The 26,707-nt window shown below is 44.9% G+C and overlaps 1 protein-coding gene and 1 non-coding gene across 4 annotated transcripts in view; one reads left to right on the forward strand and one right to left on the reverse strand.

Annotated features, from left to right (window-relative positions):
• MAP3K9 (mitogen-activated protein kinase kinase kinase 9) overlaps nucleotides 1–19,641 on the forward strand; it is a 77,449-nt gene extending 57,808 nt beyond the window's left edge. For 2 of the 3 annotated variants that reach the window (XM_036913330.2, XM_036913332.2), the window contains exons 8-11: nucleotides 266–419; nucleotides 4,212–4,324; nucleotides 11,925–12,728; nucleotides 14,072–19,641. In XM_036913330.2, coding sequence (XP_036769225.2) covers nucleotides 266–419; nucleotides 4,212–4,324; nucleotides 11,925–12,728; nucleotides 14,072–14,556 — 1,556 coding nt within the window. In that variant the 3' untranslated portion in view covers nucleotides 14,557–19,641. Of the gene's footprint in view, nucleotides 1–265; nucleotides 420–2,718; nucleotides 2,788–4,211; nucleotides 4,325–11,924; nucleotides 12,729–14,071 lie in introns of all 3 variants that reach the window. The other variant, XM_036913331.2, reaches the window with a different exon arrangement.
• Nucleotides 19,642–25,955: 6,314 nt separating this feature from the next.
• Nucleotides 25,956–26,119, reverse strand: LOC118926475 (U1 spliceosomal RNA). Its single transcript, XR_005030485.2, has one exon. It is a non-coding gene; the product is annotated as a U1 spliceosomal RNA (small nuclear RNA).
• Nucleotides 26,120–26,707: the final 588 nt, after the last annotated feature.

Raw genomic sequence — 26,707 nt, forward strand, 5'->3', positions numbered from 1 at the left:
GGACTAGTAAGGATCTAGGGTGTTTTCCCATGTTTGTTACTTGGAGTGTGCTAAGTGATTGGTGGCTGAAGTCACCATTACTTTCCTGGAAGACTCCATTCAGGCACAGACTTTCTGAAGCAGTCTGACTTCTTCCCTGCACCTCTAAGTGTGTGTGTGTGTGTGTGTGTGTGTGTGTGTGTGTGTGTGTGTGTCTGGTGGGGTACAGGATAGTTTTGGGGAGACCCTCTTTTTTCAGACCCCATCCAACCCTTGTTCTTCACAGTGACACCAGGTGAAAGCAGCAAAACCTGGGGCCGGAGCCCTGTCACCCCAAAGGAGGAGGGGGAAGAGGAGGAGAAGAGAGCCCCCAAGAAGAAGGGACGAACCTGGGGGCCAGGTACGCTTGGGCAGAAGGAGCTTGCCTCAGGAGACGAAGGGTAAGAGCCAGGCGATGGGAAGTTCCACCTAAGGAACGGCGTACCCTTTGAGAATTATGAAATGAAAACCTTTTTCTCTGTTGAGTTTCACTCCTTTCTGAGAAATTACAGACTTCTTGACCTTGGCAACAGCGTTTTCCAATCTCCTTGTTCCCTTGAACCTCCTAGGACAGGGTCAGTATACTTTTCCCATAAAGGGCCAGGTAATAAATATTTTAGGCTTTTTGGCATATTGCCAGAGCATATTATCTCTTTTGCAGCTACTCAACTCCACTGAGGTAGTGCAAAAGCAGCCACAGACCATGGACGATACGTAAATGAAAGAGCATGACTATGTGGTAAAACTATAAAAACGGGGGATGGGAGCAGGATTTAGCCCACTAGGTATAGTTTGCCAACACGTGGAGACATCTGACTCAGAGCAGCGTGTAGCCCAGGCATTAACTAAATGTAAACAGTTCTGCCTACATACTCTGCTTGTACCTAGCTCTTCCCCTTGAAACATCTGCTTGGAGGAAAAAGGAAGAGCAGGGATTATAGTACTTTCTCACCTGGAGGCTCGTCCCAAAGCAGGGCAGGTAGAATAATCCGGGTCTGGTGGTGCAGTCAGCTGTAACTCTGGGGCCACTCGAACTTCCTTTAGGCCCACAGCCACATGGATGTGTTGTGAGCACCCCTCTGGGCAAAGCCCAGGACGTACCTTTGCACCTTGCCTGTGCTTGTGTTCTCTGTGGCCTAGCAGTCAAGTTCTCCCAGTGCTGGTTCTTCACGGGCCAGTCACTCATCAGTAGCAGTGGAGAGCTCAGATGCTGACCCCAGACTGCCTGCGTGTGAATCCTGGCTCCACCATGCCTAGCCATGTGCCCTTCTGTTTTCTCATCTCTAATGTGAGGATTCTGTCAGTACCCATCTCATGGAATTGAAGTGAGGATTAAATCAATTCATTTTGTGAAGTGCATAGATTAGCGGGCTCATAGTAAGCATATGTAAGTATTTCTCTGAAGTCTTCCATTGCTTCTCATGGCAGACTCTGATTTCATAGCTAGTGAATGAACGTAATGGTTTGTACTTCTTATTCTTGGTGGTTAGAATCTAGAACCCTGTTTCTTGACTTTTCTAAGCATGAAGGTAAGCAGCAACTCCCTGTACCCTTTTTGGTGACTTCCCAAAGAACTTCTGAGGTTGAATATTAGGCATGTTGGTGCCCTGATTGTGTAATTCGACTTAGTGTTCCTTCATATTCTTAGATTTCATGTCCAGAATCTATTGCCCCTTGTCAGACCTGAGTAGAAAATAATCAACTTGGTTCATAAAAGATTAACTCTTCAAAGGCAGGCTTTGGAAATCACTAGATTACTTGGAATAGAAAATTTAGATATGTAGGTCAAACTACCTAAGCCAAGTAAGAATTAAGTGATTAAATCCTCTGGCAATGCTAAATTGCTCTGCTGTGTACTAAGTTCTGTAGGATCAAGAGCTCCTCAGTTTGTCCTTTAAGCCCTGGTCTAGATTGGGGTTTGGCTGGATCTAAGAAACTCGCTCACCCTGAATCTCTTGGTATTTCTGACATCAGTTTGATTCCAGATAGGATTTACCAGGTTGGCTATGGATCCTAGTAGAACAATAGCAACTTGATTACTTGTCTTGCTAGTAAATTAACTTTATTTCACATTACAAAGTATTAATTAGCTTCAGAATTTTCTTTGTTCTTACATAGATTTGCCCTTAAAACTTTTGAAGTAGTTCAAAATATTTTCTTTTTTTAAAAATTTTCATGATTCTCAGTTCCTATTGAAGAAATAAAGCATATTCTGCCCAGTCTTGAGTAAAGACTCTTTTAATGTTAGAAATTTTTGAGAGCCTCTCTATATGATGATATTTCTAATTTTAGTCCCTGTTGCATGAAGAAAATATGTCACGACAAGAAGCTATATATTGAATTCAGTAACGTTAAGTGAATTTGCATCTCCATCCTTTTAAGAAAAGGTGCCTACCTGTAGGAATCATATGCACTGGTCTGTAGACAGCTTGGGGCTCTTTGGATTCACCGCCTCCCTGCAGTTATTCTGTGGCTGCCCAGGGACCTTTGTCTCACAGACTTGGGGGGTCCTGGGCCTGGAGCAGCTAAACAGGACCAACTTGTTAAGATTCCCTCATGGTGTAGGCTTTGCTGGCTGGACAGGAGGAGGGCAGCTTATGAGATGACTACAGTCGTCCAGCCTTGAGGGTTGTCATGTGGGAGAGATTGAGCTTGATGTACCCACTTTTTCCTACTACTGATTTTTTTTATTCATTGAAGATCCCCCCAGAGACGTGAGAAAACTAATGGTATAAGTACCCCATCAGAATCTCCACATTTCCACTTGGGGTGAGTCTCATCTTCACCCTTTCATCGAATGTTCTGGTAATAATTCCCCTTCCATTTTTTTGTTCTCATGGCAACCCATAGAATCAAGCTTCATTATCGCCAGGGCTGTGCAGACTTTTTCTTTTTTTAAGCAGTACCATTGTGCACCTTGGGAAAATTCCTTTGTTGGTCTGACTTCACCTTTCCTCACTTCCCTGACTCTCACTCCTGTTGCTGGGATTCTCCTGGCACCCTTAGTTTAAGGAGATAATACATGGCTATTTATCCTTTGGTCTTCAGCACTGGCTCTGACTTTGCTGATCTGGATTTCCGTGGACTCAAAACTGGAGGTGATATTATACCATCAGTTAGAAGTCCCAGGCTATAGGTTATCAGCATGCTTATCCCTGGCTGTGCACTTTGGTTGAAACCTCTCACGGCTGGAATGTATTTTAATTCATTGGTATTTCTGAAAGCACTTGAAACGGATCTGAGGTCAGGGAAAAAGTTGATCCTTCTCTCCCTCATGATGGGCTGAGAAGAGTGGATTTTAGTTGAATGGCTCATTCAAGCCCTACAATGAGAGCCACGTCTGGTTATAACCCAGGAGTCTTCAGGCCAACAACAGTCCACAGAGTCCTTAATTCCTCCTCTTTATTATCTTTTGGAGGAAACACCAGTGCTTCTGGGCCTCTGATTCCCCCATCCTGTAAGGGGGCTGACGGGTTATCTAGTCTGTATCCTCTGAGTGACTGGCTTGCTGGTGTGAGCTGTTTATAGGGATTTGACAGTGAGTCCCTGTCCTTTTCCTCTCCATTTACAGACAAACTGAGGGATTGAGTACAGCATTATGTACTACCCACATAGGTCTGTCCCAAAGTGCACTGGGCTGATGCAACTTTGTTCATTGATTTTTCGTTTTGAAAAATTGATGGCTTTGGAAGTTGCCTGAGCATGCCATAAGCTTGGAAGGAGAAACTGAGAAATGGTGTGAGTGAAGTAGCCTGGCCTACCTCTGCTAGCTCATCTGCCCAGTGCATCTGGCATCTCAGATGTTTGCATTGCAATATTTCTAATGTCACCAATGTGTTTTATTCAGTGTCTGTGGATTGATTGATCCTCTCCATTAAAACAGGCTCAGACAAGACCCTGGACAGTGCCGGGCAGTCGTTATTCTTTCTGCCCTCTTGCCAGCCTGCCTGCCAGGTCTTCCCACAGCTCCGTAGCAGCGTATGAAGTCATCCACTGCTTTTCTTTCCCTAGAGCATGTGTGCTTTTGTTTATGAAGCAGGTGGGCTCATACCAGGTGGGTTCATTGCCTGTACCCCAGGGTTCTAAGGCTTTGGTGTAATGAAACAGACAGACATTTCCATAGGTCCAGGGAACTAAGGATAGAGTAAGGGAAGTAACTAGTTGTAACAGTTTACTCATTTCCCCTTTTTCAGCCTCAAGTCCCTGGTAGATGGATACAAACAGTGGTCATCCAGTGCCCCCAACCTGGGGAAGGGCCCAAGGAGTAGCCCAGCGCTGCCAGGGTTCACCAGCCTTATGGAGATGGGTAAGCATTGCCCTCGTCGTGGCTCTGTCCTTGTTCGCTCAGGGCATTCTTGAACAAGCTTCTAGGGCTGTTGAAGGACCCCTAGTACTACTTTGTGGGGGTTGGCTCCTCTTCTGCTCAGCTCCTGGTCCCTCTACCCTATCGCTTCTCAATTGCACTACTGCCTTGTTACTGAATCTTTCCAAGTCACAGTTTCTTCCTACTGCTGCCTAGAGCCTGCCCTTGACCCCCTATCCCAACAGGCCAGTTGTAGTCTGGTCTGCTGAGGACAGTGCAGAGGGTGAAGACTTGAATCAGGCATTTCCCTTTTCTGAGTGTGTTTCCTTGTATTTTACGTGGGGAGTCTGCAAAACAGGCAATGGTGGTAGAAGCCACTGTAGTTTCCCTTTAGTGTTTGGTTATTGCCTGTGATTACCGAATGAGTAGGTCTTCTCTGGGTTCTCTCTTGGATAGTGTACTCATCTCTGTGACTTCCAAGGTTGCTAGGTCAGTCTAGAGTAACTGGCCTTCACCCATGTAGGGGATTCCAGTCCTTTGCAGGAGACTAGTCTTTTTTTTTTTATTAATCAAAGTATAGTTGACATACAATATCCTGTTAGTTTCAGGTGTTATATCATAGACATTCAATATTTTGTATGTTATGAAATGATCTCTACAATAAGTGTAGTTACCATCTGCCACCATACAAAGTTGTTACAAGATTGTTGACCATATTCCTTATGCTGTACATTAAATCCCCCTGACTTACTTATTTTATTACTGGAAGTTTGTACCTGTTAATTCCCTTCACTTATTTTGCCCATCCTCCCATCCCCCTCCCCTCTGGTAACCAACAGTTTGTTTCCTGTATCTGTGAGTCTGTTTGTTTGTTCATTTCTTTTGTTTATTAGACTCCACATATAAGGGAAATCATGCAGTGTTTGTCTTTCTTCATGTGATTTATTTCACTTAGTATAATATCCCCTAAGTCCATCCATGTTGTCACAAATGACAAGATTTCATTCTTTTATATGGCTGAGTTATATTCCACTGTGTGTGTGTGTGTGTGCATGTACACACACACACACACACACACACACACACACATATGCCATATTTTCTGTAGCTGTTCATCTATTGATGGATACTTAGGTTGCTTCTATATATTGGCTATTGTAAATAATGCTACAATGTATGCAGAGGAGCATATATCATATATCTCTTTTTGGTGTTTTCATTTTTTTCAGATAACTACCCAGAAGTGGAATTGCTGGATGATATGATACGATTTACTTTTAATTTTTTGAGGAACCTCTATAGTGTTTTCCATAGTGGTTACACCATTTACATTCCCACTAACAGTATACAGAAGTTCTCCTTTCCCCACATTCTTGCCAATTCTTGTTACTTTTTTGTCTTTTTGATAATAGCCAATTAATAGCCAGTCTGACAGGTGTGAAGTAATAAGTCATTATAGTTTTGATTTGCATTTCCCTGATGATTAGTGATGTTGAGCATCTTTTCATGTGCCTGTTGGTCACCTGTGTGTCTTTAGAAAAATGTCTACTCCAGTCCTCTGTCCATTTTTTAATTGGATTATTTTTTGGTATTAAGATTATGCAAGTTCTTTAAATATTTTGGATATTAACCCCTTAGTGGATGTATCATCTTTAAATACCATCACCAGTTTAGTAGGCTGCATTTTGGTTTTATTGATGGTTTCTTTACTGTGCAGAAGCTTTTTAGTTTGATGTAATTTTTATTTTAGCATTTGTTGCCCTTACCTGAGAAAATTGGCCCAAAAAATATAGCTAAGATGGATATCAAAGAGCTTACTGCCTATGATTTCTTCTAGGATTAATGGTTTTAGGTCTTACAGTCATATTTGCTTATCCATTTTGAGTTAGTTTTGGATATGGTGTAAGATAATGATCTAGTTTCATTCTTTTGCAAGTAGCTGTCTAGTTTTCCCAACACCATTTATTGAAGAGACAATCTTTTCCCCACTGTATATGTTTGCCTCCTTTTTCATAGATTAATTGACATATATGTGTGGATTTTTTTCTGGGCTCTCTGTTCCATCAATCTATGTGTCTGTTTTCATCCAGTATCATGCTGTTTTAACTACTGTAGCTTTGTAGTATAGTTTGAAATAAAAAAGCATGATACCTCCAGCTTTGTTCTTCTTTCTCAAGATCACTTTGGCTCTTTGGAGTCTTTTGTGGTTCCATACAAGTTTTAGGATTACTTGTTCTAGTTCTGTGAAAACTGATATTTGTGTTTTGATAGGGATTGCTTTGAATCTGTAGATTGCTTTGGGTAGTATAGACATTATAACAATATTAATTCTTCCAATACATGAACATGGAATATATTTCCATCTATTTGTGTCTTCGGTTTCTTTCTTCATTGTCTTATAGTTTTCAGAGTACAGATCTTTCACCTCCTTGGTTAAATTTAGCCCTAGGTATTTTTTCTTTTTGATGCAGTTATAAATGGGATTTTCTACTTAATTTTTTTTTCCTGATATCTCAAAAGTGGAATCCATTTAGAGTTACTTGTGTATGATGTAAGATAGTGTTCTAGTTTTATTCTCTTACAGATAGCTGTCTGGTGGAGTCTGTAGGGTGTTCTATTATAATATTATGTCATCTGCTTATAGTGTCAGTTTTACTTCTTCTTTTCCCATTTGGATGCATTTTATTTTATTTTTTTCTTGCCTAATTGTGTGACTAGGACTTCCAGTACTATACTGAAGACAAGTAGTGAAAGTGGGCATTCTTGTCTTTTTCCTGATCTTAGAGGAAAAGCTTTTAGCTTTTCACCATTGAGTATGATGCAGCTGTGGGTTTGTCATATATATCCTTTATTATGTTGAGGTATGTTCCCTCTATACCCACTTCGTTGAGATCTTTTAATCATAAATGGATATTGACTTTTGTAAGGTTCTTTTTTTTTGTATCTATTGAGTTGATCACAAGATTTTTATCCTTTATTTTTTTAATATGGTGTTTCACATTGATTAACTTATGTATGATAAACTATCCTAGTATCCCTGGAATAAATCCTGCTTAATCATGGTATATGATCCTTTTAATATATTATTGAGTTCAGTTTGCTAATATTGAGGATTTTTGCATGTATGTTCATCAGGGACATTGGCCTGTAATTTTCTTTTTTGTGTAGTGTCTTTGTCTGGTTTGGGTATCAGGGTAATGCTGGTCTCTTAAAAGGAATTTGGAGGCCTTCTTTCCTCTTCAGTTTTTTGGTATAGTTTGAGAAGGATAGGTACTAAGCCTTCTTTAAATGTTTGATAGAATTAACCTCTGAAGCTCTTTGGTCCTGGACTTTTGTTCTGGGGGAGTTTTTAAATTACAGCTTCAATTATGTTACTTGTCATCAGTCTATTCAGATTTTCTGTTTCTTTGTGATTCAGTCTTAGGAGGTTGTGTGTCTGTAGGAATCTATCCATTTCTTTAGGTTTTTCAAGTTGTTGGTGTATAATTTTTCGTAGTAATCTTATGATCCTTTGTGTTTCTGTGGTGTCAATTGTAACTTCTCTTTCATTTCTGATTTTATTTGGACTCTCTCTTTTTTTCTTGAGTTTAGCTACAGGTTTATCGATTTTATCTTTTCAAAGAACCAGCTTTTAGTTTCACTGATCTTTTCTATTGTTTTTAAATCTCTATTTCATTTATTTTTGCTCTAATCTTTATTATTTCCTTCCTTCTACTAACTTTGGGCTGTTTATTCTTCCTTTTTTCTAGTTCCTTTAGGTAAAAAGTTATATGTATTTGGGAGTTTTCTTGTTTCTTGAGGTAGGCCTGTATTGCTATGAGCCTCCCTCTTAGAATTGCTTTTATTGCATCCCATAAATTTTGGAAAGTTGTATTTCCATTTTCATTTGTCTCAATGTATTTTTTTATTTCCTCTTTGACTTCTTCATTGACCCACAGATTGTTTAGTACCATGTTTCATCTCAACGTTTGTTTTTCCAGTTTTCTTCTTATAATTGATTTCTAGTTTCTTTTCATACCATTATTGTCAGAAATAATGATTGATATGATTTCAGTCTTCTTGAATTTATTGAGACTTGATTTGTGGTCTAACATACTGTATCCTAGAGAATGTTCCATATGCACTTGAAAGAATGTATATTCTGTAATTAGGGGGTAAAATTTTTTTATACACATATTTAGTCTGTCTGTCTGATCTAACGTGTTGTTTAAGGCCAATGTTTCCTCATTGATTTTCTGTCAGTGTATGACCATCCACTGATGTAAGTGGGGTATTAAAGTTCCCTACTATTGTTTTAGTACTATCAATTTCCTCCTTTATGTCTGTTAATATTTGCTTTATCTGTTTAGGTGCTTCGATGTTGGGTGGATAAATGTTTATGAATGTTATATTCTCTTCTTAGAATGACCCCCTTATCATTTTGTAATACCCTTCTTTGTCTTTTGTTATTGTCTTAGTTTTAAAGTCTGTTTTGTCTGATATGAGTATTGCTACCCCAGCTTTTTGTTTTCATTTGCATGGAATATCTTTTCTCTGTCCTTTCACTTTCAGTCTGTGTGTGGCTTTAGATTTGAAGTGAGTCTCTTGTAGGTAATATAAATGGGTTTTGTTTTTTAATCCATTCAGCCATTCCATGTTTTTTGATTGGAGTACTTAGTCCATTTATATTTAAAGTAATTATTGATTGCTATGTATGTATTGCCATTTGGTTAATTGTTGCCTGGTTGTTTTTGTAGCTCTTCTCTATTCCTTTCTTCTCTTGGTCTCTTCCATTGTGTTTTGATGGTTTTCTTTAGTGTTATGTCTGGGTTCCTTTCTCTTTATTTTTTGTGTATCTGTTGAAGGTTTTTGGTTTGTGGTTACCATGAGGTACATCCATACATACATTCATATAGCAGGCTATTTTAAGTTGTTGCTTAAGTTCAAATGCATTCTAAAAGCACTATATTTTTACTCCCTCACCCTCATATTTTATGTTTTGATGCATTGTTTGGACATTTTTATTTTGTGTATCCCTTAACCAATTATTATAGTTGATTTTACTGTTTTTGTCTTTTTACCTTCACACTAATTTTCTAAGTAGCTGATTTGCTGCTTTTGTTTTATATTTGCCTTTATCAGGGAGATTTTTTTCTTTTCTATATTTTTTTATTTCAAGTTATGGCTTTTACCTTTCTGCTTAAGGAAGACCCTTTAACATCTCCTATAAGGTTGGTTTAGTGATGAGACACTCCTTTAGCTTTTGCTTTTCTGAGAAACTCTTTCTCTCTCCTTCAGTTCTGAATGATGACCTTGTCAGATAGAGTATTCTTGGTTGCAAGTTCCTCCCTTTCAGCCCTTTAAATACATCCTGCCACTCATCTCTGGCCTGCAAAGTTTCTGGTGGAAAATCAACTGATAGATAGCCTTATGGGATTTCCCTTGTATGTAACTGTTTTTTTTTTTTTTTCCTGCCATTGAGATTTTCTCTTTAGCTTTTGCCATTTTAATTATATGTCTTGGTGGATATCTCTTTGGATTCATCTTGTTTGGCACTCTCTGTGCTTCCTGGACCTGGATGTCTGGTCCTCACCTAGGTTAGGTAAGTTTTTAGCCATTATTTCTTCAAGTAAATTTTCTTCCCCTTTCTCTCTTCCCATCAGGGACCCCTGCAGTGTGAATGTTACTATGCTTGATGTTGTTCCAGAGGTCCTTAAACTATGCTCATTTAAAAAGGAATTTTTTTCTTTTTGCTGTTCTGGGTGATTTGTATTTTTCTTTCTTCCAGGTTGCTGATCTGTTTTTCTGTATCATCTGATCTGCTGTTGATTTTCTCTAGTGTATTTTTTGGTTATTGTATTCTTCATCTCTGTGACTTCAGTTTGTTACTTTCTTTTATTTTCTAACTCTTTTTTGAAGTTCTGTGTTTCTTCATTCTTATCCCAAGTTTGGTGAGCATCTCTGTGGCCATTACTTTGAACTCTTTTATCTGGTGAAGTACTTACCTCTGTTTCATTAGGTTGTTATTTCTTTTCTTTGAGGTTTTGTCTTCTTCTTTCCTTTAGAATATAGTCCTCTGTCTCATTTTGTTTAACTTCCTGTGTTTGTTTCTATAAATTAGGTGAAACAGCTACTTCTTTTGATCTTGAAGGAGTGGCCTTGTGTAGGAATGTCCCCTGTATAGACTATGTGTGCCTGGAAACTTTGGCCCCTTTTGGGCACAGGCTTGGGGGGGATCCCAGGTTACTCTGCCAGGTGCTGCCCTGGTAGGTTGGCTGGAGCTGGAGAAGGCATGGGCTGGTACAGTCTACAAAAGGGACACCCTGGTGCCATGGCTGGAGCTGGAGCTGAAGCAGGTACAGGTTAGGGTGCTCCATACAGGGGGTGCCCTGGCTGGGTGGCTAGAGCTAGAGCAGGCACAAGTTGGGGTGGTCCCTGGGTGTACTGCACCTGGACCACCTGGCAGGATGGTTGGTGCTGGAGGCCGGTAGAGGTGGGGGCTATTCCACATAGGGGTGCTGCAGCAGGATAGCTGGAGCTGGGGGGTCACAGGAGCCCCCTGCTTGGGCCACCCTGGTGGAATGGCTGGAGCTAGAAGTGGGTGCAGGTGTAGGGTGTCCTACAACATTTTGTGCCAGAGCAGTCCTAGTGAAACAGCTGGGTTGGGTGCAGGTTGGGGGTGTCCCAGAGCACACCATGCTGAGATTATCTTGATGGGACAGTTGGAGCTGGTATGGGCTAGGGGCCCAGAGTTCAGTGGGGTGGCCTAGCAGGCAAACTAGAGTACCTGGACCCTGCTCCCATCTGCGCTGTTAAGGTGGAGGGGGAATATAAGCAAAGGCACCTGCTGACACTTCCAACCCCGAGAGAGTTCCAGCAGTTACTCCACCATTGTGGACGCTGTAGTGCTAGTAAATGGATTTTCTTCACTTATAGTCCAGTTGCTCTTCAAACCACTGTTTTGTTGCTGTGCCACAGGGTGGATGTGAACCCCTCAGTGAAATCCCTTCCTACTGCAGGTTGTCTCATTGCCCTGTCTTCATCTCTCCTCCCCTTCTCCATGTGGTCCCTCTATCCCTTGTGCAGCAGCTGTTCGTAAGCCCTCATTACTTCTCCATGAGGGACTGGCATATATGCAGGTGTAGATTCAGTGTATCTGTAGGAGGAGATGAGTTCTGGGTTGTTCTGTGCCATCATCTTGGACCTTGCAGGAGAGTAGTCTTAAGACAAGTCCCTAGGCCATCATTCCAGAAATCCATGGTCCCTTCTAATTTCAAGGGCAAAAATGCTAAGGATATTTTCTAAACAGTGTTCTAGTACACTCATACTGCACTTACTGTTAAAGGTCCTTATAAAAGAAGTAGCAAACTAGCAAATCCCCTTTTCTGCAAAGAGAAGAGGCTCTGGAATGGAGAGTGATTTTCCCATGTTGGTCACAGTTGTTTGTGGAAGGGTAAGGCCCTGGTAGTTCAATGCCCGGTTCTTTGTCCTGCCCATCAGACTGTTTGACCTCTGTATCTGCCATTAAGCCAGGAGGTCCAGGACTGGGGATAAGGACCATATTCTTACTCTAGTTGCTTCATTCCCATTTCCTATTTCCCCTCCACTCCTCTCATCTTTACAGAGGATGAGGACAGTGAAGGCCCGAGGAGTGGGGAGAGTCGCTTACAGCATTCGCCGAACCAGTCCTACCTCTGTATCCCGTTCCCTCGTGGAGAGGATGGGGATGGTCCGTCCAGTGATGGAGTCCATGAGGAGCCCACCCCAGTCAACTCAGCCAACAGTACCCCTCAGCTGACTCCGACCAACAGCCTCAAGCGGGGCGGTACCCACCACCGCCGCTGTGAGGTGGCTCTGCTTGGCTGCGGAGCTGTTCTCGCAGCCACAGGCCTAGGGTTTGACTTGCTGGAAGCTGGCAAGTGCCAGCTGCTTCCCCCGGAGGAGCCCGAGCCGCCAGCCCGGGAGGAGAAGAAGAGGCGTGAGGGTCTTTTTCAGAGGGCCAGCCGTCCTCGTCGGAGCACCAGCCCCCCATCCCGGAAGCTCTTCAAGAAGGAAGAGCCCATGCTGTTGCTAGGAGACCCCTCTGCCTCCCTCACGCTGCTTTCTCTTTCTTCCATCTCTGAGTGCAACTCCACCCGCTCCCTGCTGCGTTCCGACAGTGATGAGATTGTGGTGTATGAAATGCCTGTCACCCCAGTTGAGGCCCCGCCCCTGACCCCCTGTACCCACAACCCCCTGGTCAACATCCGAGTGGAGCGCTTCAAGCGGGACCCTAATCAGTCCCTGACTCCCACCCATGTCACCCTTACGGCCCCCACACAGCCCAGTTGGCACCGGCGGACTCCTTCTGATGGGGCCCTCAAGCCAGCGGCTCCCCCAGCCAGTAGGAGCCCCTCCAGCAATGGGTTGAGCCCCAGCCCTGGAGCAGGTGAGTCCTGTCCTCCTCCTCTTTTCTCTTTCCTGCCTTTGTCCCTCCAGGAGTGGAGATGTTAGAGTGAACTCCATTCCTCTTCTGATTCAGCCAACCAAGACATGCTGATCTGGGGGTGGGGAGTCAGGGCTGGCTGGCTTCTCTCGGCTCTGTGCCTCAGTGAGGGCTTCCCTGAGGAATAAGAAGATAGGTAGGTTCTAGAAAGAATCAGACCCAGGACTCCTGTGGGTATCTCGGGTCCTGGGTCTCATTGTGCACAGTGCAGTGCTCTCAGGGTGCAGGAGGGGCAGGAGGCTAGCTCTGCTTGTTGCTGGCAGAGTCTGAATTACAGGAAGAATCCTGCACTGTACACAGGAGGGGTACTTCCTGCCACGTAGCTGGGCTCCTGCCTGTCACTGTGGCATTAGTACAGACACACTCATAAGGCAAGCTTCCACCCGTGCATCACACCCTTTATAACTCATCCCTTACTCACGCCTGACTCTTCAGCCATGGATACCTGTCCAGCTAAGTGGCTGTGCCCAGGCATATGCGTACCTCTTCCATCCAATACCGGGGACATTTGGGCGTATACACTGTCCTCCTAGGTCTTTCCCATCACTATTCCTTGCTCGCTAGAAGACATAAGTCTGACTTTGAAACTCTGTAATCCAGGAGGAAGGGAGGGGTTAGCACTACCCTTTCAAAGAGATTTGAGTGTGAATGGCAACTGTATTTTACCATTCGGCTTGCCCCTCCCACCTTTAGATTTTTGGTTATACTCAGATATGTGCTGTCTTTGGGAATAGAGACCTTATATTAATCATCTTTAGATTTCTAATACTTAGAATTGTTCTTGTCACATGTTTATTAAATGGATGAACTATGAATGAACAGACACTTCCATATGCCAGGGATCTGCAAACTTTTTTGGTAAAGTGCCAGATGGTAAATATTTTGGGCTTTGTGAATCTTATAGTCTTTGTTGTACCTACTCAACTCTGCTACTGTAGTGGGATCCGGCAATGGGTGTGGCTGTGTTTCAGTAAAACTTTATTTACAAACACAGGTGGCCAGCCTATCAGTTGCAGTTTGCTGACATCTGCCTTATGTTATTTCATTACAGATGGGACCCTCATATTCCCCTTACTATTATCAGATACAATGATCATAGCCTTTTAGTTCACCATTGTATCCTAGTGCCTCCCAACATACTACATGGCCCATAGTAGGTCCTCATTAAATATTTATTTGTTATCCACAGTTGTTAAGGATGCGGTAATGTGGGGAGGGAGTGCTGTATATCTGGCCCAGAAATGTGATGCCATCTTCGATGCCTCTCACTTTGTCTCTTTGACCAGGAATGTTGAAAACCCCCAGCCCCAGCCGAGACCCAGGTGAGTTCCCCCGTCTCCCTGACCCCAATGTGGTCTTCCCCCCAACACCACGGCGCTGGAACACACAGCAGGACTCTGCCTTGGAGAGACCCAAGACCCTGGAATTTCTGCCTCGGCCGCGTCCTTCTGCCAACCGGCAGCGGCTGGACCCTTGGTGGTTTGTGTCCCCGAGCCACGCACGCAGCGCCTCCCCGGCCAACAGCTCCAGCGCGGAGACGCCTAGCAACCCGGACTCCTGCTTCGCCAGCAGCGGCAGTACCGCGGAGGAGCGGCCTGGACTCCCGGCCCTGCTCCCGTTGCGGGCGGGGGTGCTGCCCCCTGCTGAGCGGACGCTTCTGGACCTGGACGCAGAGGGCCAGAGTCAGGACAGCACTGTGCCGCTATGCAGAGCTGAGCTGAGCGCACACAGGCCTGCCCCTTATGAGATCCAGCAAGAGTTCTGGTCTTAAGCGTGAAAATCTGTCAGGTGGGCAAGGGGGAGGCAGGAGGAGATGGGGGAGCTGGCTGGCACAGCCCTTTCCCAGAGCTGGACCCCCGAGATCCAGCTCTACTTCTTGCACTGATAATGCACTTTGAAGATGGAAGGGATGGAAGCAGGGCCACTTCAGAGGGTCTCCTGCCCCTGCAGGGCCATTCTACCCATTCTGTCCACTGGAAGGGCTGTGACCATCAGCTCTGGTTGTGTAGGGGAGGAAGGGGTGCATGCATGTCCCCCACCCTCCACAGTCTTCCTCGCCTTTAGGGTGACCCTGCAGAGTCACTCAGCCAATCTGTCTGCTGCTCCCTCTCCCCAGCCCCCTAGGTATGCCCAGAGCCTGTCTGGGGTCCCTTTGTTAGCCCTGTGTTCATCCTTCCCAAACACACCAGTATTGGATGTTCAGTGATTGATTTTGTCCCTCTTCCACATCTTCCCCAACACCCATGAATCAGAATCTCGTTTGGTATGAGAGATGAGCTTCTCTGTGTGCTGAGCCCTTTCATTCCAGCTAGAGGGCTGAAGGCAGAGTGCCCCAGCATGGGATGGAGGAGTTCCCCACTTCCAGGTGCCCCACTTACTTATTTGAGCCTTTGGGTGGTAAGGGGACCTGCCTCAGTGAGAACGTGGGGGAGGGGAAGAAGTCAGGATGATTGAGTTGAGCTGCAATAAAGAGGGTAACAGCTTGTCTGTCCTTGTTCCTTTTGGAATCACCAAAGAAGGGCAGAAAGCAGCACCTGTTGATGGCACTTATCTCCTCCCTGGGTTCCAGACATGGTCAGACTAGGTTCGGGTACAAACATGCTCATCCCAGGCATAGTTTCTAGGGAGCCTCCTCACTCACTGGTTCCAGTTCTGAAGCTGGAGGCAAAGTTCCTGTGTTTGTCCCCTTCGTTGTCTGATCTCTGTGCTGCTGCCTTCCCTTGCCGTTTCCTCCAATCCCTGGAATTAGTGGATTTGACTTTGGGTTATATGTTTGGTTGGTATTTATCTGTGCACTGCACCAGAATAGCATATTGGTTGGGGCAGGGCAGCTCACTGGGAGGTGGGACTGAGGGGATTCCTTCTTGCCCAGGCCATTCATTCCACGATGCCCTGGGAGTAAAGTGCAGCCATCAGTGGGACCTTCTGAAAATGATGTGCTGAGGCAATGTCTGTAAGGGGCTTAGGGAGCCACTGATGTATAGTGACCTTCAAGTCCCAAGCACTGGCGTGACCAAGGCCTCTTACCTCTGCACAGAGGGCCTCTAATGCTGGGCTCTGGACCATGAACTGGGTAGGAGGGACAACAGTGGCCCAACCCTGACTTTTCTGGAATCTGTTGCCTGAGCTGGAAGGTTGAGCTACTTCTGGAGCTTTCTCATGTGTATCTTCACCATTCCATATACTCTAAGGCCTCCTGTGTCAAGTATGGGCAGTTGTCTTTGTGTGGGAATGACAACTTGATTGGAAGTAGAGTCCTTAGATCATGATTCTTCCCTCTCAAGACTCTCAGTGTTGCTCCACTGTCTCTTACCATGAAGTACTCCCCTGGAGATGTTGGAGGCCCACCTGCAGGCTCCTTGCGTTTGCTGCCCGGATTCCAGATGGGGGAGCGGCCAAACTGGCCCAAGTGGTGCGTCTGGTCACTGCTGTCTGTCTATGGTGGGAAAAAGAGGTGAGGTGACCTTGGTTACAGATTGTTCCTTATTTCATGAGCCCACTGGCCCTTTGGTTTAAGGGTCCCCCACCTAGTCTTGGATGCAGAGGCACTGTGGGGTTTATTGCCCATGGTTTTGTTGCTGCATCCCCCCTCTCTCCTCTTCTTGGTTTAGCGAGGACATATGTAAGAGATTATTTTTGCCCCCTCCACCTGCTCCTCAGCTAGGAAGGAGAAAAATGTGAATCCTGTTAGTTTCAGATGACCAAATGACTTGTCTTCATTTTTGATGGGGAGAGGAGCACAGATGGTCTTTTCTGTGCCCCTCCCCTGGACTCTCTATAGCCCCAGTCCCTAAGCTACTGGCATATCTATCAACTATTGGCCCCACTAAATGGCCCTTTGCTGGGGCACAGCCTGCAGCATAGTGCGAGCTGTGCTGGCTCTGGACAGTGCACTGAGGTCTGAGGCGGGGAGCTGGCCTTTGCTCATCTACCTGTTGTCCTTTTGTCAGGGTGCAGCCATCTGCCTTGGAAGCGGTAGTGTAACTGATGTAGTATAGACAAAATGATGGCCAGCTGCCATCGAGGAAGAGGCTGAGCACAGTCCTCACTCACCCAGCCAGGAGGAGTAAGGGAAGACAGGGTCTCTGCTAAGGAGAGGATTGTACCTGCAAAAGGCAGAAGCAGAGTTATTCTGAAGATGCCTCTGTGAGCTTCCACAAAGACCGAAGAGTTACCATCTCAGCTCCTCCAAACCTGGTCTCCGATGGGCCCCTGATGCCACACGGTCTGGGTGGGGGACGCGGCAGGATGGGATTAGAGTCCTATATAGTAACAGGTCTGAGCTGCTTCCTGGGTCTCTGTCCCTGGTCAGGAGCAGACCTTGAAGCTGGGATCAAGCCTCTGCTGGGTCCAGAGCCGCCTCCCCTTTCCTCTTTCCTTCTTTTTCCTCAGAGACTCTGCCCTGCTCTCAGCAGGTGTTCACGGCAGGTGTTCACCACGTAGAGGGCAGTGAGAGGAAGCACCCACTGCCCTCTTCCCTTCTTGGATCCTTCATCTCCTTCCGCCTTCTGTCTGCCTCCTTGGGGAGCCAGGCCACCTCCAGGGGCTGAGTACATGTCCCAGTTGTCCTCACGGGTTATTTCTAAGACGGGTTCATGGATGCTCTTTGCATCCTTTAGTGTCCTGAGGGTTTGGTAGTGATAATGACAAAACCTTATATTTGGATGATGTGGGATAGTGCTAATATTTCCTCCTTTTACAAAATCACATCATTTTCCTTCTACAGTTGATATACTTGCTGGTAGAGAAGGGGAAATGTTTAAAGATGAAGATGCAAGTGAAGAGAAATTGAAAAGCTGCTTGGGCTGATTGCTGAGTTGGGCACAAGGCTCTGAGACCTGAGCAAGTTGGCCTAGTGCCCCAGTCTGCCTTTGCTGTCTGACCCCAGGCTTGTCTCTGCGCCTCTCAAATTTCCTTCCTGTAAAAGCAACCTGCAACCTGCTTCCCTCACCCAGACAATGAGATATCAGAGGGTCAGAGAAGCATGTGGCTTCCTGCGGGGGACAAGGATGAATCACTGAAGTTGACTGTGGTTCTCATCAACTTTGCCCAGGGCATTTGCCTGCTGTTTTCCATTTGGTTTTTGGAAATGGAGTGATTTGGAGGTAGTTTAGCAAGATTAATGGGGTCAGGCACAGGCTTCTCTGCATTTATGTAGCACCTGGTGTTTACAAGCATCCTTATTCCCACACTTAGCTTGCTATGCCTCTCATCCCCACCACTAGTGTGTTACAGAGGAGGGAATGGGAGATGGGGAGGCTGGAGGCAGCATCGGAAGGACAGTTTGGGGCCTCTGACTTCTTGGAGTCCTTCCCAGAGTCTGATTTATTTAGAGACTGGAATCAGGCCAATTCCTGGAAGATCTTTGGGAAAGGGCCTGCTGCCCCTGGACATGTGTCATGGTGTGGGGTTCCTCACAGGCCCCTCTTCCCTCAGGCCGAGGCTGCTCTGGGATACAGTGACACGCCCAAGGGCACCGGGCCTGACTTGGCAACACTGGCTCCCCCAATTGCACGTTGGTGGCCTCCTCCCTGCCCTCCCGGCACGTTTAAGTCCGCCTGTGCCTGTGGCTCGGGTGTGCGAGGGCCCCAGGCAGGCAGGTCAGAAACACCAGAGGCATCTCGGGGGAGGGGGGGTGGGGGGAGGTTGGGGGAAGGAGCAGATGGCTGCCGTTCTGTGGTGCCTCTCTTCTGCCAGACAAATCATCGTTTCCTTAGATCAGGAATGCAGGTGCCTGCAGATCCACATCAGGGAGGAAAACCCTCTGCCACTTCTGGGGCATCCTGGGTCCTGGCTTTTTCCCAGCCCGGCTGCCTGGGTGCCCGTCACTGGCACTGGTGTTGGGAAGCAGGAGGCAGGCCTGGCTGAAGGAGGCTAATTCACAGGTTAGTCTGACCCTGCCTTCTGGTTGGTGCTGTGAGCCCCTCCTCTGCTTCTCTTCACTGAGTATTTTCCATTCATCCTGAAGAGATATTGACAGGCCCCGCCCCCTCCTGTGTCCATATCTGGGCTTGGGCCTGGAAGCACCCTGGCCTCCCTGGGCTCACTCTTTAATCTGGAGCCAGTGGGACTGGTCCTTCCTGCTACTTACTGCCCCTATTTCCGTGCGGCCTCTGCCAGTCACCTTGCTTTGGGTCTTTAGCACAGGACTGCAGCTGAAAATAGAAAAGACCGTTTGTCATAATTAACATGCCCTCGGCACCCAGTTGTTGCAAAGAAGGGAAGTGATGAACTTGTTAACCTTATCTACTTTTCCTCACTCCATCCTAAACACACATGTGCACATGCTCATGCTCATGCACACGCGCTCATGCTCATGTACACACACTCATGCTCACATGCACGCGCACATGCTCACACAGATGGAGTCAGATTATCTGTATATTCTAGAGGATTAAGGAAAGGTGTTGGAGGTGGGTTTTACTTAGTTCACAGAGAAGTTACTTTGGGATTTTCCTCCCTGTTAGAGCCTTGGAGTCTAAGTAAACTGAAAGTCCACATACTTTTGTTTGTTTTGTTGCTCTGTATTTAGCTACTAGTTTTGATCCCTAGGCCATCCCTGCTCTGGTGTCGTGTCCATGTGTCCTGACCCTGTGTCTTTGAATTCCCATTTTGCTTTGGGATTTAAGTTATTGTAATTTGTCAACAATATTTAAAAATAGAAAAGTCCTGAAGGAAGCATCAGGTTCTTTTCTTTGGCTTTTGTTTTTTCAAGGTACTGTAAATTGTTACTAGGGATGCCAAGCAGGCTTGGTTCAATGCTACACCTCTTACTGTATTACAGTGTAATGCCGATCTCAGCCTGGTCTCACCACCAGAGCACACACAGACTTGAATAAAACTCCAATAACAATGACTTCTGGTTTGCCGTGGTGCTTTGTAAACTTAGTTTCCCCTCTTTTCTTTTTAATTAACACGATAGCCAAGTAACTGGAGAATTTCCACATGAAATAACTATAGAGAGGTGGATGTGGCACAGGAAAGAGCGGGTGGGGGAGGAGCCTCCCTGAAGGCCCTAGAGCCCCCAGCTGGACCACAGGTACCCTCCAGAAGCAGGGCGCTGCAGGGCGCCTGCCCACACAACTCATCTTTTCTCATAACTGACTGATGCACAGGTCAAGGATTTTGGCTTTCGGAGCCCCCAGTGAGTGTGTGCTGTCTCCGCTCCCTTAGTCACCCTGACATTCTTGGGGAACTTGTGAATGGAGCTAAGAGGACCAACACAAATGCACTTGTTGACAAGATTTGCCAGCTGTGAGTTGTGGATTCCTTGGGGTCTTGAGACTCTCAATGACACTTCTCAGCTGTGTGACCTTGGGCAAGCCACTTAACCTCTCTGGCCTCTTCTTGGAGCAAGCTGATCACAAAGCAGCCTTTATGCTCTCACTTTCCATGATGATGTGTTGGGTGGGCAAGTAGACAGAAAGAATCTTGTTTGGGGCCATTCTCCACCCCTTGAGTTCCCCATTTCATCATTAGGCTGCATGTGCAAAACTGGCTTCTGAACTTCCCTACTGACACCCTCATGGCTTAATGCCATGGTCTTTCACTCGACTCCGTACCTCTTAGCCTCTCCCTCTGCAGCCTGGGGATGGGGTGGCTGTGCATTTTGTGCTGGTTGCTTAGACTGTGAGGAGAAAGATGACCTATTGCTGAACTTCCAGGTAAGTTTAGCCAGGGCCCACATAACATTTGTGAAGATTTGGCAAAGGTGAAAAAATGACCAAAGTCCTTGCTGGAGAAGATGCCATGAGAGGCCCCACATGCTGTATGCCTCTATAAATTGTTCTGTGTTTCTGGAAAGCAGTTTGGCCATGTGGCATTCTATAACATGCAGGCAGAAATTCCATTTAGCAATTAAAAGTTAGCTGCAGTGTTCAAATGTTGTGCTAAAAACTTGACCTGCAGTATCTCAGCATCTTTAAGAGTAGATCCTTCCATTATTATCTCCAGTTTATACTGAGGAAAGTGAGGATGAGAGACAAGTAATATGCCCAAAGCCACATGACTATCAAATAGTGGACTGGGATTTGTCTGATTCTAGCATCTGTCCTTGTATCATAATGCAGACAAAGATTTATTTACAAACCATCCCAACATTATTTACAGGAGAGTTCGAGTGACTACAAGAGACCCAAACAAGATTTTTTTGGTCAGCCTCCACCCTCTTCCTCACTCAACATAGAATCTGAGAAAGTGAGAGCAAGAGCAAGAGAAAGAGAAAGCCCTCTTTACAAATTAGTAACAGTCTAAATGCCTGACAACGGGGTTACTTAAACTTTGCTTCTTTGCAAGGCATCTACTGAGTATCTTCTATGTGCCAGTATCCAGCTGGACACTGGAGAGTCACAACTTGTTCAGATAGAGCCCAGTTCTCAAAGACCTTGTGGTCTGGTGGGAGAGACTGAAATAAAAAGAAATCTGTTTAAAATAATGTGGACAGTGCTACAATGGCACTAGGGGAGCTCGGGGGACTGGTGTTACCTGAACTGGGCTTAACAGATTCTATGGAGGGGCTGACGCCTGAGTTGAGTCAAGATGGCAGGGCACCCTCTCCTATCAAGCAGCACACTCCTGCCTTTTTTTTGGTATCATTAATCTACAATTACATGAGCGACATTGTGGTTACTAGACTCCCCCCCATCAGCAAGTCCTCACCACATACCCCATTACAGTCACTGTCCATCAGCGTAGTAAGATGCTATAGAGTCACTACTTGTCTTCTCTGTGTTGTACTGTGCTCCCTGTGCTCCCCCTTACATTATGTGTGCTAATCGTAATGCCCCTTTTTCCCCCTTATCCCTCCCTTCCCACCCATCCTCCCCTGTCCCTTTCCCTTTGGTAACTGTTAGTCCATTCTTGGGTTCTGTGATTCTGCTGCTGTTTTATTCCTTCAGTTTTTTCTTTGTTCTTATACTCCATGAGTGAAATCATTTGTCTTTCTCTGCCTGGTTTATTTCACTGAGCATAATACCCTCTAGTTCCATCTGTGTTGTTGCAAATGGTAGGATTTGTTTTCTTCTTATGGCTGAAAAATATTCCACTGTGCATATGTACCACCTCTTCTTTATCCATTCATCTGCTGATGGACACTTGGGTTGCTTCCATTTCTTGGCTATTGTAAATAGTGCTGCAATAAACACAGGGGTGCATATGTCTTTTTCAAACTTGAGTGCTGCATTCTTAGGGTAAATTCCTAGGAGTGTAATTCCTGGGTCAAATGGTATTTCTATTATTTTGAGGAACCTCCATACTGCTTTTCCTGCCTCTTTTTGAAAGTGACTCTTGTGACTCCTCACTCTAGGTTCCTCTCTCTGGTTTTATGGCATAATGTGATATTATGTAGCTGTTAAAATTAGATTGTTTACAGAGAATTAAAGAACTAGGGAAACATTCATAAATTAAAAGGCAGGATACAAAATACCTCAAAAACAACTTGGTCCCAATTATAAACAAAAAATATATTTCCTTTCCATCTTTTTAGTAAATATACTTTGATAGGCATAGGAAAAAGTCAGATACTGATATCTTTATGGAGATGTTTCTTTATTGATACCTTTAGGGATGATTAAAAGTGTTCTTTACTTTTGGAATTTTTAAGACTTTTTTTTACAATAAATATATGATAATTCACATTCAGTAAAACAATGGAGAATACAGTAGTTTTGGGGTCTTTCCCATGACACCAGCCTCCTCTGCAGTGGTTCCAGAAGCCCAGGCCACTTGCTCGAGGCTGCCCCCTGCCCTGATCAATACAGCAAGGTGACTCAGGCAGCCCTGCTCTCGGAAGGTAGAATTGGGGCTGGGGTCAGGTCCAGCTTCCCGATTACCCCTTTACCTAATGGAATCCCCCCTTTATGCCTTTCCTCATTTCTTCCTCCCAAATGAAAGATGGTGCTGGCATGGTGAGTCAACTGCAGAATGCAAGCAGAACCTTGTGAGGACACAGCAACAGGCTGCATTCTAAGAGAGGAGGCAGCATGAGGTCTCCTGGAGGACAGGTGGTTGGGAATGTCAGGCCCTGACAGGCATGCAGAGTGCTCTTCTCTGCAGCACCTGCCCCCACCCCTCCTCCAGGAAAGGAGCTGGGCTGGGCCTGGGTACACCACACCCTGTCTGCTTGACAACGGAAATACTTCATTCAAGGCTGGGGCTGATGTGCTAATCCTCTGAGCCCTGCAGGTCCCACCCCTTCTAGTCTGACCAGCTCAGGTTGGCGAACGTGTTTTGGTGCAGGAAAGTGGGCTGGTGCAGAAGGATGAATGTCTGCCGCTCTGCCCTGCCCTTCCTCTCAGACACTGGTCACACTGCAGTCACCCAATCAGGAGGGCCTCCTGTGCAGTCTCAGTGACAGGCCCTGGAGACTACTTTGTGAGAACGCAGAAACAGGGAAGTCTGGGCCAGAAGATCAGCTCTAGGAAATATGCTCATGGAACACTAGTCTGATCATGGTACACCCCAAAGTCTGTAGGAAAAGATACACCTTCAGCCTGGCATTAAGGGCCCTTTCACGCTCTGGTCCCAGCCTAACTTCCCGAACTCTTACCACGATCTCTTAGCCTCACCCCTAAGACGGTACCCTTCTCTGTTTCCTGTAAGACTTGACCTTCCAGGAGCAGAGCCTCTTGCTTGAGAGCATTATTGTGAGCAGACACTCTGCTGCCTAGTCTAAACTGACTATCACATGATTGGTAAATGAAGTGGTTGAATCTGGGGTGGAGGGGAAGCCAGGGAATATTGGACAAGAGAAAGGGGGGAAAGAGAAGAAAAGAAGAGAGATTGGATTCCACCTTCTGGGTCACAGTCTCCTTGGCGAGACTGAATGTGCTGGGATGCCCTGAAGCAGCTTGCCAAGCACATGGCACCCCAGCAGATGAAGGCCGTCCTGAGGGCCATGGCTAGTTGGGTGGCCAGATACAGAAACGCCCACTCCCATCTTATTCTGTGCTGTGCCCAACGGGAAAAGAGAAGAGCCATTCCCCTGATAAAGGTGCACTGAAGGCCCACTGTGGTGTGAGAGGCAGTGCCACTGGCAAGCTACACTTCCATCCGGGCTCGGGCAGGTCAAGGGGTGAGGGGTGATGCATTCTTGTGATGGTGGGATGTGGTGGGGCACTGTGGCGAGTGGAGAGGCACGCCCCATCTGAAGGCAGCTGCTTAGAAAATGAATGCACAAACAGGTTTTGTCTGTGATTAAAACTCCCTGAGAGTGCATGAGACAGAAAATGACTCCTGCCTTTTTGGAGTTTACCATGAAGTGGAGAAAATCAAGTAAGACAACAGATGATGAAGGCACTATATATATGTACGTTTATATAGATAAAACTATATAAAATGTATACTGTATATACATATATGCAGAACACATATACATATGTTTATACTTAGTACTTTAACTATATTTTATTTACACATAAAAATATTATTTATATATAGTATATATACAATTAAGGCACTGTATATAGGGAGAGAGAGAGGTAGGACGTGATGTCTAAGCTGAGACCTGCGAGATGAATGAGGCTGAACTAGTACTAGACACTGGGTGGTGAAGGGAATGGGGATTCCAAGTATTGCGAGCTGCGTACATAAAGGGGAGTTTAATCTTCTGCCAGATGGCTTATTTTGTGGTCCTTACCTCACAGGAGACTTGGTCCTTGTAGCCTTTTCTTTATTCTAAGCGTTAGGGTTAGGTGATGACCGGAAGAGGAAAAGGAAAGGTTAAATTTAGCATAGGCGGGAGGTGGAATGGTTGCTTCCAGCTGGTTCCACCTGTGCTGTTCAGTCTGCCCTGGGTGGGGAGGGAAATATGTGTCTCTAAGGAGACTTTCTATGTGGAATCAGAAAGGGTACAGGCAATGGGAAATTATATGTGAGGTGAGGGCTTAGGAAATGGGTTCCAGTCACAGGAGGCCTTTCTCTTAACCCCATATCTGAGCAAATGATATTAATGACAGAATATTAGAGCCCCTCCCTCCTGCCTCCTGTAGCCCATACTGGGAGGTTTGTCCCAAAGAATGTTTTTCAGTTCTTCCAATAGCATTAAACTGTTGTCTTCTCATGTTGTTATCTGCAGCAGGGGCACAAAGCAATGGGGGTAGGGGTAAAAGTCCTCGCACCTTAGCACATGTCATGGCACTGATGCCAGACTGGACAGCTTCCTTGTGCTCCTCACCACTGTTCACTCACAGTGACTGAAGTACCAGTTTCACTTACGAACGTCCTTGACAAAATACACTGCTAATTTAATCACATCTCAACTCCTGATCCTCTTTCACATTGTGTGTGATGAAATGTGAAGTTCCCCTGGAGCACTTCTACTGCCTGTGGGAATACAGGATTGTCTCGAGGAAAAGCACATATGTGATTGAGTTGCTAGCCAAACTAGCTGCTTTTTTTTTTCATAGAACACCGTTTTTCTTGAAAAAAATGATTGTCAAGCAAACTATGGTTGTTTGGGCTTGAGTATTTGGTAGATATCTTCTCAAAAATGAATGAAGTGAGACTGTTACTTTAAGGAAAATGACTGATAAGTATTTGTTCCCAATGATGAAACTCCAGCTTTCAAATGAAAATCAGGATTTTGGAAAACTTGGATCTGTCATGAACTTGAGTTTCCCAAGAATTGAAAGACTTTTCTGATTGATAAGTAATATTAATGAGTGTGATATCTGATGTCATATAGAAATGTGTGAACATTTGGAAGTTCTGCATAGCTCTGTACCAATGATTTCCATGTGATAATGAATGAGGTTACAAAATCATGATTCAAAAATCTATTCAAAGTCCAAGATAGACCAATGGATTTTAGTAGAGCATTGTACAAAAAGTTCATGGTTATGACTCCAGATTGCACATCCCAACTAACCTTTTAAGAAACCATAATTTGTTGTGTTCTTGTATAGTATCAAAGAAGAATGCCCACAATTATCTGAAAAGGTTATTAAAATATTCCTCCCTTTTCCTACTACATATCTGTATGAGGCTAGATTTTCTTCATGTGTTTCAACCAAAATGAGATATTGAAAGAGATTGAATGAAGAAGCAGGTATGATAGTTTGGCTTTTTTTTTTTTTTTAGCCAGACATTAAAGAGATGTGCAAAAATGTATATTCTCTTTTCATAGAATTTTTTTCGTTTTGGAAAATAAGTTTTTTTTCTTTTAATTTTTAATAAGGGAAAACGCGAACGCAGTCCCCCACTACCAGAAATGATGCAGCCGAGTTTCCCACATCTGGGGAAATTGCAGGGGTCATCACATCCGGAGTGCAATGGATAAACCTCTTCCTGGGAAAACCACCTTCGTGATCTTGGTATTTCCCCTGCCAGGTAAGTATTATAAGGGGTTTTTTTTCATTAAATTTTGTTACTTCTGTTAAACATTTAATAGGTTTACTGTTGTTATTTTTAAGTGAATCAGTACATTAAGCATTTTCTGTTTCATTTTCAAATAGGATAGATAAATTTGTAGATATAATGCACCTACACACTTAGGCACTCCGGGGTCTTTAGTAATTTTTTAAGTATTTGAGAATTTGAGCCACCACCAGATGGCGCTGCTGAGACGAAGGAGCGGATTTTGTGCTGTGTGAGGAGGCGGAGGGAGAGAATATAAGTGGAGTTTGAAGTAGCGCGTTTTATGGCCTGAGATTTCCTAATAGCAAAGATATTTGTCGACTCCGTAAGAAAAAAAGGGACAGGTCCAGGACTTAATCAGTGGAATTTCACAATCTAAATTAGATTGGCAGATTTATGCCGAATAATATGTTGGAGGATTTTTTGTTTGGGTTTAGATAGTTCCCCTAACAAAAGCCAGCCGCATTCCTCGGAAAAGCTCCCTGCAACCACGGAAACTAAGCAGATTAACCAAAAAAGCTCAGTCTCTTCCACTTTGTGTTGCTAATAAGATAACGTTAACCTCTGGG

Source organism: Manis pentadactyla, chromosome 11 (assembly GCF_030020395.1).
Source record: "Manis pentadactyla isolate mManPen7 chromosome 11, mManPen7.hap1, whole genome shotgun sequence".
In the NCBI taxonomy this organism is placed as follows: Eukaryota; Metazoa; Chordata; class Mammalia; order Pholidota; family Manidae; genus Manis; species Manis pentadactyla.